At 43.4% G+C, this 16,444-nt stretch overlaps 1 protein-coding gene across 4 annotated transcripts in view; it reads right to left on the bottom strand.

Annotated features, from left to right (window-relative positions):
- cacna2d2a (calcium channel, voltage-dependent, alpha 2/delta subunit 2a) overlaps positions 1–16,444 on the bottom strand; it is a 132,139-nt gene that overhangs the window by 8,839 nt on the left and 106,856 nt on the right. For 2 of the 4 annotated variants that reach the window (XM_061290240.1, XM_061290243.1), the window contains exons 9-23: positions 15,912–15,962; positions 14,240–14,339; positions 10,488–10,649; positions 9,372–9,482; positions 8,102–8,180; positions 5,943–5,992; positions 4,096–4,185; positions 3,948–4,016; positions 3,330–3,404; positions 2,963–3,037; positions 2,810–2,881; positions 2,377–2,448; positions 2,197–2,258; positions 1,867–1,943; positions 175–189 (exon numbers count right to left, since the gene is read on the bottom strand). In XM_061290240.1, coding sequence (XP_061146224.1) covers positions 175–189; positions 1,867–1,943; positions 2,197–2,258; positions 2,377–2,448; positions 2,810–2,881; positions 2,963–3,037; positions 3,330–3,404; positions 3,948–4,016; positions 4,096–4,185; positions 5,943–5,992; positions 8,102–8,180; positions 9,372–9,482; positions 10,488–10,649; positions 14,240–14,339; positions 15,912–15,962 — 1,160 coding nt within the window. The remainder of the gene's footprint in view (positions 1–174; positions 190–1,866; positions 1,944–2,196; positions 2,259–2,376; positions 2,449–2,809; positions 2,882–2,962; positions 3,038–3,329; positions 3,405–3,947; positions 4,017–4,095; positions 4,186–5,942; positions 5,993–8,101; positions 8,181–9,371; positions 9,483–10,487; positions 10,650–14,239; positions 14,340–15,911; positions 15,963–16,444) is intronic. The other 2 variants (XM_061290241.1, XM_061290244.1) reach the window with 1 other exon arrangement.

The following is a 16,444-nucleotide window of genomic DNA, read 5'->3' as shown; positions in this document are numbered from 1 at the left end:
AGAAGAGGGTCCTGGGGGCAAAAACAGGCAGGCAGACAAGGGGAGCCAGAAGTTAGGAGAGAGAGAGGTGGTGGGAGTGGTGGAGGGAAGGGGGTGGGTTCAGGATGAGGAAGGAAGCAGGAGGAGGAGGAAGTCGAGGAAGAGGGAACGTGGACCAAGATGGAGTATACTTGCCCTGGATGTATGACACTGTGTGGATCCATCAGAGAAGGAGCAAGAAAAGAAACAGGGGGTCGGGTAGGAAGGGGTTTTGAGGGGAGGGGATCACAAACAATATTTTATTCAATTTATTGCTTGAATAAAAATATTGTGTTCTTGAAAGAAAAAAATAAACTATTGAAATCATACGACACAAAACGGGATGCACACATACTTGGCCTGATTTTAACGTTCACAATTCATGTCGGCAGATTATCGGATTATCCAACAATTATCCTGATCGTGTTTCTTGAGGTGTGGCGAGTAGAAAATGATTTTCATAACAAAAATGTGTTTAATGTGCCCCCTACTAGTCTAACCATGGCATTCAGATTGTTATTGTGTTTGTGGAATAAGAAATATGCAAATGATTCCATTCTTTTCCTCCCTCTCAGTGAACTGCCATTTTGGCTAATAGCGCCCTCTGCTGTCGACTCAAAGTGGTGTCACAGCTGCCCTTGGGCACGCATTATAAAAGTCATGAGATCAAACCAGAAAACAAGTCAGCATAATACAGCATTTAGACAAGTGGGGGCACAAAATGCATATTCTTGCTATTAAAATGTTGACATTGATTATCAATTATCATTATGGAATATCTCTGAAAAAATGATCCTGAACGATTATCACGTGGTGTGCGTTAAGAATAATTTTCCTTCCTTGATCTGCTCTAAAAACATTCAGGGCTGGAAATGTCAACCTTTTTCAATAATTACAAAAGGATATATATTTTTTATTATTTATTAGTATTATTTATGATTGTATTTCCCAGCTGTCTAGATGCCTCGTGGCACCGTATCAAAGTGTTTTTCCTCAGATTTTAAACATTGCTGAAGATATTAAAATGAATATGCGTGTACCCCGCTGAAAAGAAATAAAGACCAAATATCTTATTTGCTGGAGCAAATGAGAAAGACAGAAAAAAAGGACACAATTATTGTGGGAAAATATCAAGAGGAAGTACAACAAATAAAGAATGAGAAAGACAACAATGTGTCCCCATTCGGACCCACAAAACCCAAACTCCCACAAATGAGCAGCCCGGCACTCGAGCCTTGTGGGAGTTTATGTGCTGAATGATTCCAAAGCTCACACGCAAGTAAACAATGTCACACATACAACAGAAGGCAAAGAAAATCATAGAAGGCATCAAAAGGAGGTGAAAAGCATGCGTGTTTTCACAACTCTCCCCCCCACCACAATAGTGGAACACATACGCTTCAGAATCATTTCTCGGTGGAGAAGAGGCGAGAGCATTTGGCAAGGAAATCATAATAAATAAAAAATAATAGCACAAGGTCACCATTATTTTCACCGGGCGTCACATAGCTTTCACCTTTCAGTCTCTTCAGTTCGTTTTTTCCTTCAGCCGAAGCGAAGAAAAAACATCACCGTTTTTTTTTTTTTTAACAGCACAGCATGGAGACAGGAGGAAGGAAGGGTGAGGAAGAAGGGATACTCAGATTGGATCCAACCTATCAAGGAGCATCGAGAGGAAGAGGAGGAGGACGAGGGAGAGAAAGGCGAGTCGCTCCGTTCCCTACAATGATGTTGGAGACCTCGCTGGATAAAGTCCCATGTGAACGACCGAGCGAGAGTGGGAAGAGGACCCAGCGAGAAAGAGAGAGAGAAGAAGGGTGGTCCCATTGGTGGTGAGAGGGTACTTACACTGCACCTGCAGGATTTGGTCACTAAGGTTGGCTTTTATGTGGTTCTCGCTATATGTTGGCAGCACCAACCCTAGACTGAGATGCACAAATATTAGAAACACACAAAAGCACACTGCACGGAGAAGTTACCAGAATTGCATTAGCACAGATTAGCGCTAACGTCTGATATTTGTTGTAGTTTTTTTTTTGGACACTCGAGGCTCAACATGTAGCTATCCCCTGCTGCTAATGTTCATGGTAACAAAAGCTGTCCTCAGCTTCGTAGCGGGAGGCTCATTTCTACCAATTCCCAAAAGGTCAGCCCAGTATAAATAAATAGCCTGGCTACCTGTAGTCCGTGCCCTCCACCGGTGTCCACGTGTACGTACGCACAGCCTCGTCAATGTACTTCTGCGGATGAACACAGCACGGTGTCACATGGTGTCCCGCCCACCGTAATTGGCGGAAGAGGCATTAATGATGGAACTGCTTTAAAACATGAGCGAGTCTCAGCGTATTGACGACTTGCCTCATCAACCGACTTAATGAGCGTCTTGATTTTCCTCTGCCCGGATTTGCCATCAATCATTTGTCTCCGGATCTGAGGAGGAACGGAGAGAGAGACAGTTGTACTAGGTTCATCTTGTTTTTTCTTTTTCAATTACTTCTCTGGTTCTTCTATATCAAACAAATTTGTTTTAGGTTCATTTACCTGACATGTTTCGGCGGCCGCCGAAACATGTCAGGTAAATGAACCTAAAACAAATTTGTTTGATATAGAAGAACCAGAGAAGTAGGAGAGAGAGACAGTTTAAATAACATGAGATGTTTAAAACTGCAAAATATGACAACCAAAATTTATTATTTTAATGGGTCAAAATATATGCTGGACATACAGTGAAATGCTGAAATGCAATGAAATGTGAAAAAATGAGATTATGAATGACGTATATTGCTCTTACCTCCTCCTTGTTGCTGTCCTCCAATTCCGCGCCGAGAAAGTCCAGAGTGACGGGCTCCCTGAAGTTGATGATCTGCTCGAGAGCACAAATGCGTTAAAATAAATAAACCATCCAATCAAGATTCTGCAGTTTCATCAACGCACACACACACACCTTTGGTCTCAGGTTGGGATGTAGCAGCACGTAACCGTTGGGATCAGTCGCAAAAGTGTAACCATTGGCCCCAAGCTGCGTGACCCAAAAAAGGTGATGACATCATCATCCACGTGTAAAGACATACAGTACATTACTGTTACTAAAATTTGCTTTTATAGGTGAACTCAATTGATTTTTTCTTGCACAACTTGCTGTTCTGTAACCATTTTGTTGTGACGTTTGCTTTTGAACTCCTTGTTAGAGAACAAAAAGTTGAGCATAAAAACAAATCCAGACAATGAACAGTTAAATTAAGTTCACCTCTTTATCCCAAACGTTTTGTGAGTAATTTCTACTAAAGTATTTAGGTGTCCATCATGCTCACTCTATACGTGGGAGTCTTCTTTTTGATCTCGTTGATTGCGATGTCCACACCCATGACTCCGAGGATGAGCTGGTTCTATATAGGGCAGAACACACTCAGTATTAGACTGAGCCTGAAGAAGCTTTTCCAAGTTATTGCTACAGGCCACTATCTGATTAGCACCTACTTTCGCTCTTATCATTTTAATCTGCTTTATGCTCCGCTGATAAACTCAAAGTAAATACTGGGCTTAAGGATGCTGAAAGACGCATTCAAAGTGCTGTCTGGGTGATAACAGTAACGAGAAGGTTGTTTGCAATGACAGCTATTGCCTCAGGGAGGCGCTGTTAGCCTGGAGCACAACAACCGCTGGCACTATAAGGCTGGAGTTCATACCCCCCCCCAAAAGTACTCTATGTTTTAAGAAAGGCATTTAGAAATGTAGTTAAGTAAGTAGGTTGGAAGAAAGTAATGTGCTGTATGTAAGTAAGTTGCATATCGGTTAGTAGTTAAGTAGGACTAGGGAGGAAACTGAAGCAGATGGATTAATCATTCTGAGAGGAATAAAATGAATCGGCACAGTTTTAAATGGTGACATTTTTTTTAATCCAATTTTTATCTAAGCTTAATGTCGTGTACCTGCGCGCTTGAGTTATCTGCAGTGAGGTTGAAGACCGGCATGGTCCCTGTGATTACCAGACCCAAACCCTAGCGCAACAAAATGGAACACCATCATTAAAGTCATAAATTCATCTTAAGATTCCTTCTCTGTGTGTTTTGCCCTCACCAAAGCATCCTGGTAGACATTGGTCCACTGGACCTGCTTGGCTTTAGACCCGGCCAGCACCATGGGTCGCCCCAGGACATCCAGGTACTCCTGAGATCACAGTAAAAACACAGCAGCGCAGCGGTAAAACACACACGCTTGACTTTTATAGAGCTCGCCTTGGCGTTAAAACAAAACAGCCTTCGAATATCCATAAAACCAGAAGGGCTTCTTTGCCGGGTAGCCACATAAAGCAGTGGGTCATCGACAGCGCAAAGCTTCAACAAGCCACTCAAGGCTACAGTTCATCATTATGAGGGAGCTATTAAAAACACATTAAGGCATGATGTGCAAACAGGGCCAGCCATTTTCCCCAGAGGTTCGAATGTCAACGCTGATGGCATTGTGACAAAGGTCCCGCGGTGATTGTGAATTGTGGTGAGATGTTAGGAATAGAACTGCTGTCATATGTGCTGTCCTTTTTAACAAACCCAGTCAGTGGAAAAGTGGACATTTTGTTGGGTTGTATACATATGCAGTGGTGTCTTATTATATTGCATTCTATAAAAAGACATACGGTTCAATAGATTCCATAGACAAGATGGTGAAACTAGCGTTGACTTTGTGATACCCACCAAAATGATAGTCCTGATATAGAACAACAGCAAAAAAACAGCATTTTTTTCCATGATACAATAAATGCAAACAAAAGAAATATGATTGTAAATTTTGACCTTTGCGCACATACATGTGAGCGTCATTTCCGCCTGTTTCGGCGTCAAGCTCCTGACTGTTTGCTTTCATCGGCCGGACGGCGAGACGCTGACAGGCGTAACCTATTCTATTATTAGCTCGATAAAAGTCCGCTTAAACGCGCCACGGGGAGATATTCCATCAGGACAGTGACAGTCAGACCTTTTCACGGGATATAGGGGAAATTTTACGCCTGGGTAGAACAATCTAAGGCACATAAAAATGATAGCGAGCACAAATTTGTCGCGCAAAGGAGCAAGAGCCGTATAAAGTCACAGCAGCCATGCTCGGTGATTAGCGGCCATTATCTCCATAATATCTTACATTGGGCCAGGAAGTCTACTAGGGCAAAGATAGGATTCTGAGAATAATGCTCATGTATGATTGACACTGGCAGAGAGATATTGATCGATGCTCGCAACCTGCAATAATCGGGCTTCCTGTTATAATAGATACCAAATTTTGTGTTGATTGTTAAAACTGGTGTCGACTATTATTATTATTATCATAAGGCATTTTTAACTTCAGGGTAATCCACAAAATAGTGGATTTAAAAAAAAAAGGAAATAATAGAGTTTCACGATTTAGTTTCGCCGATCTAGGTTGATACCTGCGTCTCATTTGGGTGAATTCGCTAGTAGAGGGCAGTCAAATTACAAACTGTGGAATTTGCCCTAGAATGACAAAGTGTATTTATTTGTGGGAATAGTGAATTCTAAGATTAAGGTTAATTTCTAGCCGTCTATCACTGTTGACAGTATCGTGTTGGGGCATCTGCGGCTCCAAAGGGTGTTGATGCGCGAGTCCAATTCTACAGCTGCAATGAGCTTCTCCACAGGGCCCTCCATGCCTTAAGCGAGCGAGAGGGAACCCGCAGCGTGTGCAAAAGGGTGAAAGAAAAGATTCTCATCAAAGAGAAGTCAGAGCCTAATTTATGTGAATCACCATAGCTCCCCTTGTAAAGTCATCCACCTGAGAAGACTTTGTGCTATAAAGCGCCCTGAGGCATATCAGCGTCCCGTAACCATTGAGGGGAACGAAGCAGCAAATGAGCCTCTTCAAAAGTCATCTTCATTCATTTTCATGAAGTACTGTTGTAATCTTGTAAATCTCACCTGGGTGTTGATTCGGATGGCTCCGATCGATGGGATTTCAAAGTAGTAACCTAAAAATAAAAAGAAGACATGAATATTAGTCACATGGTAAGCTCAACCACAATATCGAGTCAAAGAATTGGGTTCCAGACATACTGCATAGAAGTTGAGCCTCTTTCTGAATTTTACTGCGTTGAATTTAAATTTTAGCATAAGCGTAAACAAACTAATTTTAAATTTGCTTTTATTCCATCTGTAAAAAAAAAAAGGCCAAATAACCAGATGTCTGCAAAAGATTATTCTGAGCGATTATCCTGTGATATGGGGCGTGTGTGTGTCCAGTAGTTAAAACTCGGAAAGTGTGTACGCTACTTTACTGTATCAGCTATGTGCAAGACACAGACATTGGTCAGCTTGTATGTCCGCTGCTCTTCACCCTCCTGACGCATGACTGCACTGCAACCTACAGCGACAACCGCATAGTGAAGTTTGCTGACGACACGACTCTGGTGGGTCTCATCACCAAGGGAGACGAGACTCAATACAGGCTGGAGATTGACCTTCTGACCACGTGGTGCAGGGACAACCACCTCCTGCTGAACGTTGACAAGACCAAGGAGATTGTTGTGGACTTCCGGAAGGGTCACACCCAACACCTGCCGCTGACCATCGACGGTGCTGTGGTGGAGAGAGTGAGCAGCACCAAGTTCCTGGGGGTGCACATTGGTGAGGATCTCTCCTGGTCCACCAACACCGCATCACTGGCAAAGAAAGCCCAGCGCCGCCTGTACTTCCTGCGGAAACTCAGGCGAGCGAGCGCTCCTCCGGCCGTCATGACTACATTTTACCGCGGCACCATTGAGAGCGTCCTCTCCAGCTGTATTGCTGTTTGGGGTGGTGGCTGCACTGACTACAACTTGAAGGCCCTGCAGCGCATAGTGAACACGGCTGGTAAGATTATTGGTGCTTCGCTCCCCTCCTTGAAGGACATTTACACCTCCCATCTCACCCGCAAGGCGACCACGATTGTGAGTGATGTGAGTCACCCCGCTCACTCTTTGTTTGATCTTCTGCCCTCTGGGAAGAGGTACAGGAGCCTGCGCTCCCGCACCACCAGACTCTCCAACAGCTTCATACTCCAGGCTGTTAGGATCCTGAACTCGCACCCCCTTTCTGCGTAGCGTCCTGTACTTTGCGCTATGCTTACTGTCTGCTGTACGCACACTGGCTCAGTTTTGCTCCTCTTATTTATTGGGTTATTTGTTTATTATTTATTCATCACTCATTTTATTTATTTATTATTTATTGTTTGTGCCTTGTTTTTATTTTGTGTCGTCTACTTGTATGTTTATCGTGTACTGTGTCTCGTCACCGTGGGATGGAGGAAACGGAATTTCGGTTTCTTTGTGTGTCTTGACATATGAAGGGATTGACAATAAAGCTGACTTTGACTTTGATGTCAAGAATCTGCCTCTGTTGGAGTCAGACAGCAAAATAAGTCGTGAAGAGGACCCGTCCCGGAAGAGACGTGCCCGTCTGTGCTATTGTTTTATGTTGCCGCAGACATTAGTGGCGCGCTAATCGCTCCGGAGGTGAAAAGCCAAGCAATCGTAATCCTTGGCACTGACAAGCCTGACACGGAGATGACAAGCTAATAACCCTGCAGCCAGACTTCGTTCCTGCTAATTAATAATGTCTGACGAGATATGTCTGAAGTTTCCCAAGACTTCATAAAGGAGCTTTGAGAATAAGTCGAGACAAACAAGACACGTAAAATGGAGAACATTTAAAAATATCTGAGCTGAGAGGAAAGAAGGTCTACTTTGGAGTATTAAGAAGTACAACTTTCTATTTTTCCAGTTTATTCGTTACTAAAGTTTAAACTGGATTGCTATTAAAAGCTTGTAGATAATGCATTCATAGTTAAATCAAATTAAAGGTAAATACTAATTCACGATCAATCGCCACCATCGTAAATCTGGGTATGAAATCAGTAGCCAACATTAATCGGTACCCAAGACAAAGCTCACAATAAAATAAATTACACCTTCTGATAATTACAACAATAAATCAGATATGTAGCTTTTCTAACCATTCATAAGATGGGAGGGTCTTTGCGTGAATCTCTGAATCTAGAATCAATTCCTAAGAACATTTCATGAGAAAGACTCCATATGTACCTTTGTTGGCACAAGCGATCCACTGCAGTGGGGTGACGTCATAATTATGCTGACCCACAGAGAAAGTGAACACACGCACCTGCAGGGAGAAAAAATCTGCAGTTGAAGATAAATGATCAAAAGACATATATATCAAACTTGGAATTATTCATATTTGTATGATACTCTGTGTCAGTAACATAAAGGTTGTTCAAGAGAGCAGTTGCAGGTTGACAAAGTTGTTCAATATTATGATATAAACACTTTATAATATATATTTTATATGTATCATTATATATTATTATAAATAAATGTCGGCTGAATGTTTTTTCTTTTCCCATTAAAATACACCAATTTTCACCAGGATATAAATACTTGGAATGAAATAAAAAAAGGCATGTTGAAGCCCAGGCGGCTTGGTGGCACATTGGATGGCACGTCCGCCTCACAGTAAGGAGGGTGCGGGTTTGATTCCACCTCCAGCCCTCCCTGTGTGGAGTTTGCATGTTCTCCCCGTGTCCGCGTGGGTTTTCTCCGGGCACTCCGGGTTCCTCCCACATCCCCGAAAACATGCTTGGTAGGCCGATTGAGCGCTCCAAATTGCCCCTAGGTGTGAGTGCGTGTGCGGATGGTTGTTCGTCTCTGAGTGCCCTGCGATTGGCTGGCAACCAGTTCAGGGTGTCCCCCGTCTACTGCCCGATGACTGCTGGGATAGGCTCCGGCAAGCCCGCGACCCCCGTGGGGATAAAGCGGTACAGAAAATGGATGGATGGATGTTGAAGCCCCCCAAAAGGCAAAACAATATTTAACAGTAAATCCAGGCTTTTTTGCTAAACATGTACAGAAAGATACCTTAGGATCCAACACACCTGAATAGAAAGCATTAGCTTTGCTGCCATGTGCCACAAACACACAAGTGTGGAGTGCGATTAGATTAGCCTACAAGACGCCTCTCGCGCGGCTGCATCACAAAGAACCGCGGCAGCGCTTGTCGGAATACAGATTATTACTGTATGACAGTATAGATGTCGGTGCACAAGTAGATAGTAATGGATAGTGGGATAAATGGGAGGCCGGGAACACAGCCGCCGACTATTGGCTGTAATTTTTTTTTAACAGGCTTTTGGTGATAAAGCAGCTAATTTGTTAGCGGGTCAAAGCTGTTAACACCGACGGTGATAGCGAACGAGACAAGCCAAGACAAACAAAGCCGGGGAATAATCGACTCGTGTGCCGATGACGCAAGGTCAGAGCATAGAGACATTCAGGGGCACCACGTGAGATTCCTGACCGTTTTGTTGGGCCAGTTGTACTTCTCGAAGATTTCCTGCGCTCGATCCTCGCCGCCGTCTGTAAACATCATGATCATCTTGTTGCAGTTGGCCCTCGGAGCGCTGGTCTCCTGTGTCCAGGAAAGTCAGAAATGCAGTTGATGTGATTCAAAAAGATTATTCAAAATCTGAAATGCACTAATCTGAAAAATCTGCAATGCACTGAATCCACAAAGACCAAAGAGACCACTTTGTAAGCACAGTTTCCGCATCATTTTTGTTCTTAACATTGGATTTAGTCGCAGCCATACTTGTGCCTGTGCAGCAGCTGCCACAGACTCCGTTGCCAGCCATCTGACAAGCCCCTAATAATGATAAATAATATCGCCACAATTACATATTTGATAGGGCTTCTGCTACCAGTCATAAGAGCAACGATGCTGCAGACAGCTATTAAAAGCGCCGTATTTATTTCTTGCAATAGATGCGTGTGTGTGTGCGTGTGTGAGAATAAGCCACACTTGGCTGTGTGCCTCCAAGCCAGCAGAGGAATATAAAGAGAGGCTGATCTCTGCTGGGCCGAGCTCATCAATCATCCCATCGGAGCCCATTAGGGTGTTGGCTGGCTGGAGTACACGGCAACATGAGGTGGTGGTGGTGGTGTGTGTGTGGGGGGGGCTTGCACCTGTGTCACCGACATAGCGATGAATAAAGACACGCACAAAGGATGAGACCATCACTGTACTTCAAAATCAGTTAGAACTGATTTGTCTGCGGTAATATGCTTTTATGACTGTGGATAGGCCGCGCAGTGGACTCGTGAATGATTGTCAATATGTATCCTGTGACCGATTGGCAGTGAATCTAGGGTGGACCCCCGCTTCTCTCATCCAATAGACAACTGGGAATGATTTCAACTCACCTGCAAACCAATGGCAAGCTCGACAATTTTATAAACGTCCAAACTGATTTTAAATTTAGAGTTTGCTGTGTGCATGCACACAGTTTGCTATTGCATGCAAACATACAAACCATATTTACATTTTTTGTACATTGACGGGAATTTTATTTAACAAATGTTTTTTTGTTGCACTGCTCGGTTTGGAACAATTGCATCCGATCCTCGCCACACTTACGTTGAGAAGCTGCTCAAAGGCAAACGTGAAGCCAGACTTATAGTCAGTGGTTCCTTTGGCTTGCATGTGCATAACGGCTTCCTTGAAGATTTTCTTGTTGCGCACGTTGGCTTGGACCAAAGTCCTAAAGCAGGGCACCACAGCGTCCGCCTCATCATTAAACTGCATGAGAGGAAAGAACACAAAGATAAGACCAAAACAGCATCTGTCGCTGTGCGCGAGTGTGTACGGCGACACGGCCGCAGACATGGGCGTGTGTGCAGATGCAGGCTGCCCTGCGACTCTCAGGCTGGCAGTAAACGCTGGTAATTACAACTTTGCAAGCAAAGAACAGGTGCACCTCAACTTGTAACAAAACACCAATGAGAAACTCAGCCAAGGTAATATAACAGGCCTCATCTCATCCAGACAATTATCCTTTAGCTGTATACATTTGCACGTGGAGTTCATATTTGGGCTAGTGAGTAAATTTTCACTTTTGGAAACAACAAAAAATGTTTTTTGTTGTACTCCCAAAAATATATGGCAATGACAAACGCAAGTTTTTCCGCTTTTTTTTGCGTCAATTCAAGTCTGGTGGGCGTGCCGCGGCCATCTGGCAGTTAATAATCTGATCTCCGGACGGTCACTGATCTAGTGACCAATGCGGATAATATAATTATCATGGGCGATTTCAACATCCACATGAATTTACCGTCAGAGTCACTTACTTCGGCGTTTCAGACTTTAACTAATCCGTCTGGTTTTACGCAAGCCGTACAGGCAGCAACGCATAAGAATGGAAATACCTTAGATCTGGTATTATCCCGAGGACTTGCAACCTCAAATATAGCACTACTGCCATACACTACTGTTCTGTCTGATCATTGCTTAATACAATTCGAAATTTTAGTTCTTTGTCAAAGACAAAAGAGCAATTAGAATTATAGGAGCCGTAATTTTAACTCCATGACTGCAACTGCGCTATCTGAGTTACTGTCGCCGGCAACCGCCATATTTCCCGCATACATCGGCTCTATTGATAATTCAATCCGATATTGTTAAATGCCATTGACTTTGTGGCGCCGCTACGTCTGAAAACTTGCCGTAGATTGCCTACTCCGTGGTTCACAGATGAAACACGTACGCTTAAGCAATTATGTAGAAAGCATGAGCGCAGATGGCGTTTAACCAAACTTGAGGTTTTTCATCAGGCATGGCAGGACAGCCTCCTGAAATACTATAAAGATGCGCTTATCTTAGCAAAAAGTCATTATTTTTCGCAAGTTATTAATCGCAATAAAAACAATCCTGAACACCTATTTGATACAGTGGCAAAGCTGACACTACGCCAGCCGACCCCCGATAGTTCCTTCTACTCAGCTGACGAGTTCATGAAATTTTTTGCTCAAATGATTGAATCCATGAGGGACGAGATCAAGAATACCATTCCAATCGCTCACTCGAAACCGCCGTTTACCAGCGCTGATGATAATTCAATAACCCTCTCAAATTTTAAAAGCGTGTCCCTTGAAAGGCTTACACAATTGGTTGGTGCAGCTAAACAGACAACATGTTTACTCGACCCTCTTCCAGCCAAACTACTGAAAGAATTATTTCAAATTTTAGGACCGTCCGTCTTAAATATAATCAATCTGTCTGTCTCCTCTGGGATAGTGCCAACAGCCTTTAAAACTGCTATCATTAAACCGTTACTTATGCGACCAAATCTTGACCTGGACTGTCTCAGTAATTATAGGCCAGTTTCAAACCTCCCATTCATAGCAAAACTTCTTGAAAAAGTAGTAGCGCAGCAGCTTATTGATTACATGGTCGCCAATAATCAATATGACTCTTTTCAGTCTGGTTTTAGAGCTAATCATTCCACTGAGACAGCACTTGCTAAAGTGACTAACGATCTCCTCATAGCTATGGATTCAAACAGTTCATCTGTATTGTTACTACTCGATCTTAGTGCTGCCTTCGACACTGTAGACTTCGATATTTTATTAGGGCGTCTTAAAGGTTGTGTTGGTATTACAGGGTCAGCACTAGGCTGGTTCCATTCCCATCTATCAGACAGGACGCACTGAGTGGTCCATGGCAATACGTCCTCTGAGCTCAATAATGTTACGTGTGGTGTCCCACAGGGATCGGTACTCGGACCAATTCTATTTAATATTTATGTGATTCCGCTTGGGGACATAATACGTAAATATAATATTAGTTTTCAATGCTACGCGGATGACACCCAATTATATATGCCGTTATCGATGACAGATCCGCGGGATTGTTGAAATCTTGAGGCGTGCCTTGCGGAGATGAAGCAATGGATGTCTCTCAACTTCCTTCGTCTTAACCCAGATAAAACTGAGATGTTGATAGTTGGTCCAACTCATTATCGACACTTATTTAAGGAAACCAGTATAACTATAGATAACCGTACTATCACTCAGAGCGATACTGTAACTAATCTCGGGGTAATATTTGACCAAACGCTCTCCTTTCAAAAGCACATTAAGAATATAACCAGAATTGCGTTTTTTCACCTTCGTAATATTGCAAAGATCCGTCCGATCCTCTCAACCGGTGATGCGGAAACTATTATACATGCGTTCGTCACGTCGCGCTTGGACTACTGTAATGTAGTATTCTAGGGTCTTACTAAGTCCCGCATCAAAAGTCTACAGTTAGTACAAAATGCTGCTGCAAGGCTGCTCTCACGGACAAGAAAAATTATCACATTACCCCAATATTAGCCAACTTACATTGGCTCCCGGTCCATTTAAGATGTGACTTCAAGGTTCTTCTATTAACCTATAAATCAATGCATGGCTAAGCACCTTCATATCTCGTCGACCTAGTTGTTCCTTATGTTCCGTCTCGTAACCTTCGTTCGCAAAACGCTAGTCTTTTAGCGACACCGAGGGCCAAGAAAATGTCTGCAGGGTCTAGAGCATTTTCTATTCGGGCTCCAGAGCTTTGGAATGCCCTACCAATGGATATTAGAACTGCTACCTCAGTAGAAACATTTAAGACACGTTTAAAGACACATTTCTATGATATGGCCTTTAATTAACCTGTAGTGGCCGATTCAGCTGGAGTTTGTTTTCGCTCCCTACCCTAATCTATAACTTAATGGCTCATTTAAGCATCAGATTAACTACCTACAAAACCAAATAAAGTGATAAAGTTAATGTCTATTTTCAGCTCATTAAAAAGCTGTTCTTTTCTCACATAATACAACTCCGGTATTTTTACATTTATTTCCCATGTGATTGCATTTTTGTGTTGGTAAACAAGTCAATATTCTATAAGCCTTTATATTCTTTACAGATGGCAGGAATCAGAAGCCCCCCCCGCAATATTATTATGCTCATTTTGTGCAGATTTGGCAGCATACAGTGGATAAATGCAGTGGATTATGGGGGATTACTGGCAGACGTGTCCAAACAGTCACTAAAAAGCAATGTATACGTGCGTATCCTGCAATATAGGATAAATCTGAATACTCATCCTATGTGTTATTCTGGATAGAAACACTGGCAATGAGCATAGTGAAAGACTGGCGCCGTCCCGTATGGCAAAGTATTATAACAAGTGAAAGTGCAGAGCTTCCTCGGGGAGCAACATAAACTCCCAGCACGCAGCCTGCTTACTACTTCTTACTCGCTTCATTAACACCTGCTTAATGAACATGCCACATATTTTCTTAACGGCTGCCTCCTGTGAGCCTGCATTTGTGTGTTTTGTGTACGTGTCCATCTACTGACTCTGGCTACGTTCACGTAGTCATCGTCCGAGAGTGTATCCAGCATCTTGATGACGGAGGTCTTCATCAGCTTGAGAGTGAGACCGCTGACACTCCCACTCCTGCACAAAGGAAAACACTTTTAAAATAATAAAGAAAAGCTTGATGGGTGTCATGATATGAACAATGTTATAAACATTACAGACAGGCTATAAACATGTTAAGACTATTATTACGAATGGAAACAGGAAAAACATTACAAATGGCAGTATTCCAAACAGTTATTAACATGTTATAAACAGATCATGAACACGTTATAAAAAAATTAACACGCAGATGGCGGCGCGTGCACACGCAGCGGCCTCTCTCTGTCCCGAACGGTGTTTTGTTTTGTCGTTTAATGTGGGTTTGTCCGACAGTTTTGTGTGTTCGTCTCGTCGTACTGGGTTGTGCTACAAGTGCAGCGGGCTGGTTCTGCTCGACATCGGCGAAAGCGAGTTTTGTGGCGTTCTGGACTTTGAAGCGGGGACATTAAAGGCGCTCGGTCTGCTCCGTCCTGAAGCGTCGCCGGACTCGCCTGCTATTCCTCCCCCGGTTTGGAAGCGTCGGAAGCGGTGTGCGAGGAGGCTGAAGATGGGCGAGAGCGGGGGCGTCCGGGCCAGGCTGGCGGCCAACCCAGCTCGTGCCTTCCATTCTTCTGCCGAATGTTCGGTCGCTGGACATCAACATGGTTTGCTTTCGCCTGCTGAGATCTACGAACCGGACAGTGCGTAACTGCTGTGTGCTCGTGTTCACTGGGACTTGGTTGACCGTCATCATTCCGGACTCTGCTGTGCATCTGGAGCGGCTAGCGTGCTATCGGGCGGACCGGGCCATTGTACGAGGGGGAAAGTCGCGAGGAGGTGGGATGTGCGTCTACATCCGTGACGGAGGGTGCCGGGACTCTGTGGTGGTATGCGAGCACTGCTCGCCACTGGCAGAGTTTGTGATCTCCAGGCTGTTAGGGTCCTGAACTCTCTCCCCCCTTCTGCGTGGCGTCCTGTACTTTTGCGCTTTGTTCTGACTGTCTGCTGTGCGATCTTGCTCCGTTTTGCTCCTCTTATTTACTGTGTTATTTGTTCATTTATTATTTATTCATCACTGTTATTGTTCATTGTTTGTGCCTTCTTGTTTTTATTTTGCGTTGTTTACTTGTATGTTTATCGTGTACTGTGTCTCGTCACCGTGGGATAAGGGAAACGTAATTTCGATTTCTTTGTGTGTGTTGGCATGAAGGAATTGACAATGAAGCTGACTCTGACTCTGACAATAACCAGGTCATACATCCGTGAACATGAAATAAACAGGTTATAAAGATATGACTGTCATTGTAACCTATTTATATCACATTACAAACAACATGATAAAACATGTGTTTTGTTAAACATGAGTTTGTGTGATTGGTAACGAGCAGTGACTTTAGCGAGTAACAGGTTACCACTCGCTATTATAATCTACTGCATTGTTACAGCAGCATTAGGTATTATGGTGTGTAATTTGCGAATAACTTATAAAGCATTTACAAATCTGTCTTAAGGGTATGCTTAATGTCAAGTGGGCATCGCTTTTGCTCACCCTTGAGGCTTTGCATGAACCAACAGGTGGCACTAGCGCCCTTTGTGCTTTCTATGAGACAAGGGCAAAGAGATACTCACACATCCACGATGATGACCATGTCCTTTGGAGAGGATGCGCCTTGAATGTACCTGTACAGAAGAAAAATAAAGGACACAAAGGACCTGGCATTTAATTTGTTTCTGTAATCTTTGGGAAAAAGGGAACGTGCGAGAAAAAAAGAGTCAAAGTTGAAATAGACTGAGCCGCAATAATGCCAGTGACCGCGGCTGAGCCCACTTAAGCTAGAGAACACTGAAAAAGGCTTATGTGCTTAGCAGACTTAATAGGTGGTGTATGCGGCGCCACTCAAACCAACATGGTTACGGTCCTTTACTCAATAACCAATACTAAAGAAATAGTAGAGGGACATCAAAGGGTACAACAACAACATTTTCTGTGGTTAAGTTTGGATGGCTGAGTCTGAAAATGATATACCATAATTTTCGGACTATAAATCGCTCCGGAATATAAATCGCACCAGCCATAAAATTCCCTAAAATGTGAAAAAGAACATCTATGAGTCGCTCCGGAGTATAAGTCGCATTTTGGGGGGCAATTTATTCCACAAAAT

The sequence above is a fragment of the Syngnathus typhle genome, linkage group LG11 (genome assembly GCF_033458585.1).
Source record: "Syngnathus typhle isolate RoL2023-S1 ecotype Sweden linkage group LG11, RoL_Styp_1.0, whole genome shotgun sequence".
Classification (NCBI taxonomy): domain Eukaryota; kingdom Metazoa; phylum Chordata; class Actinopteri; order Syngnathiformes; family Syngnathidae; genus Syngnathus; species Syngnathus typhle.
The sequence above is the reverse complement of the archived record's forward strand: the minus strand, read 5'-3'. Positions and strand labels throughout refer to the sequence as shown.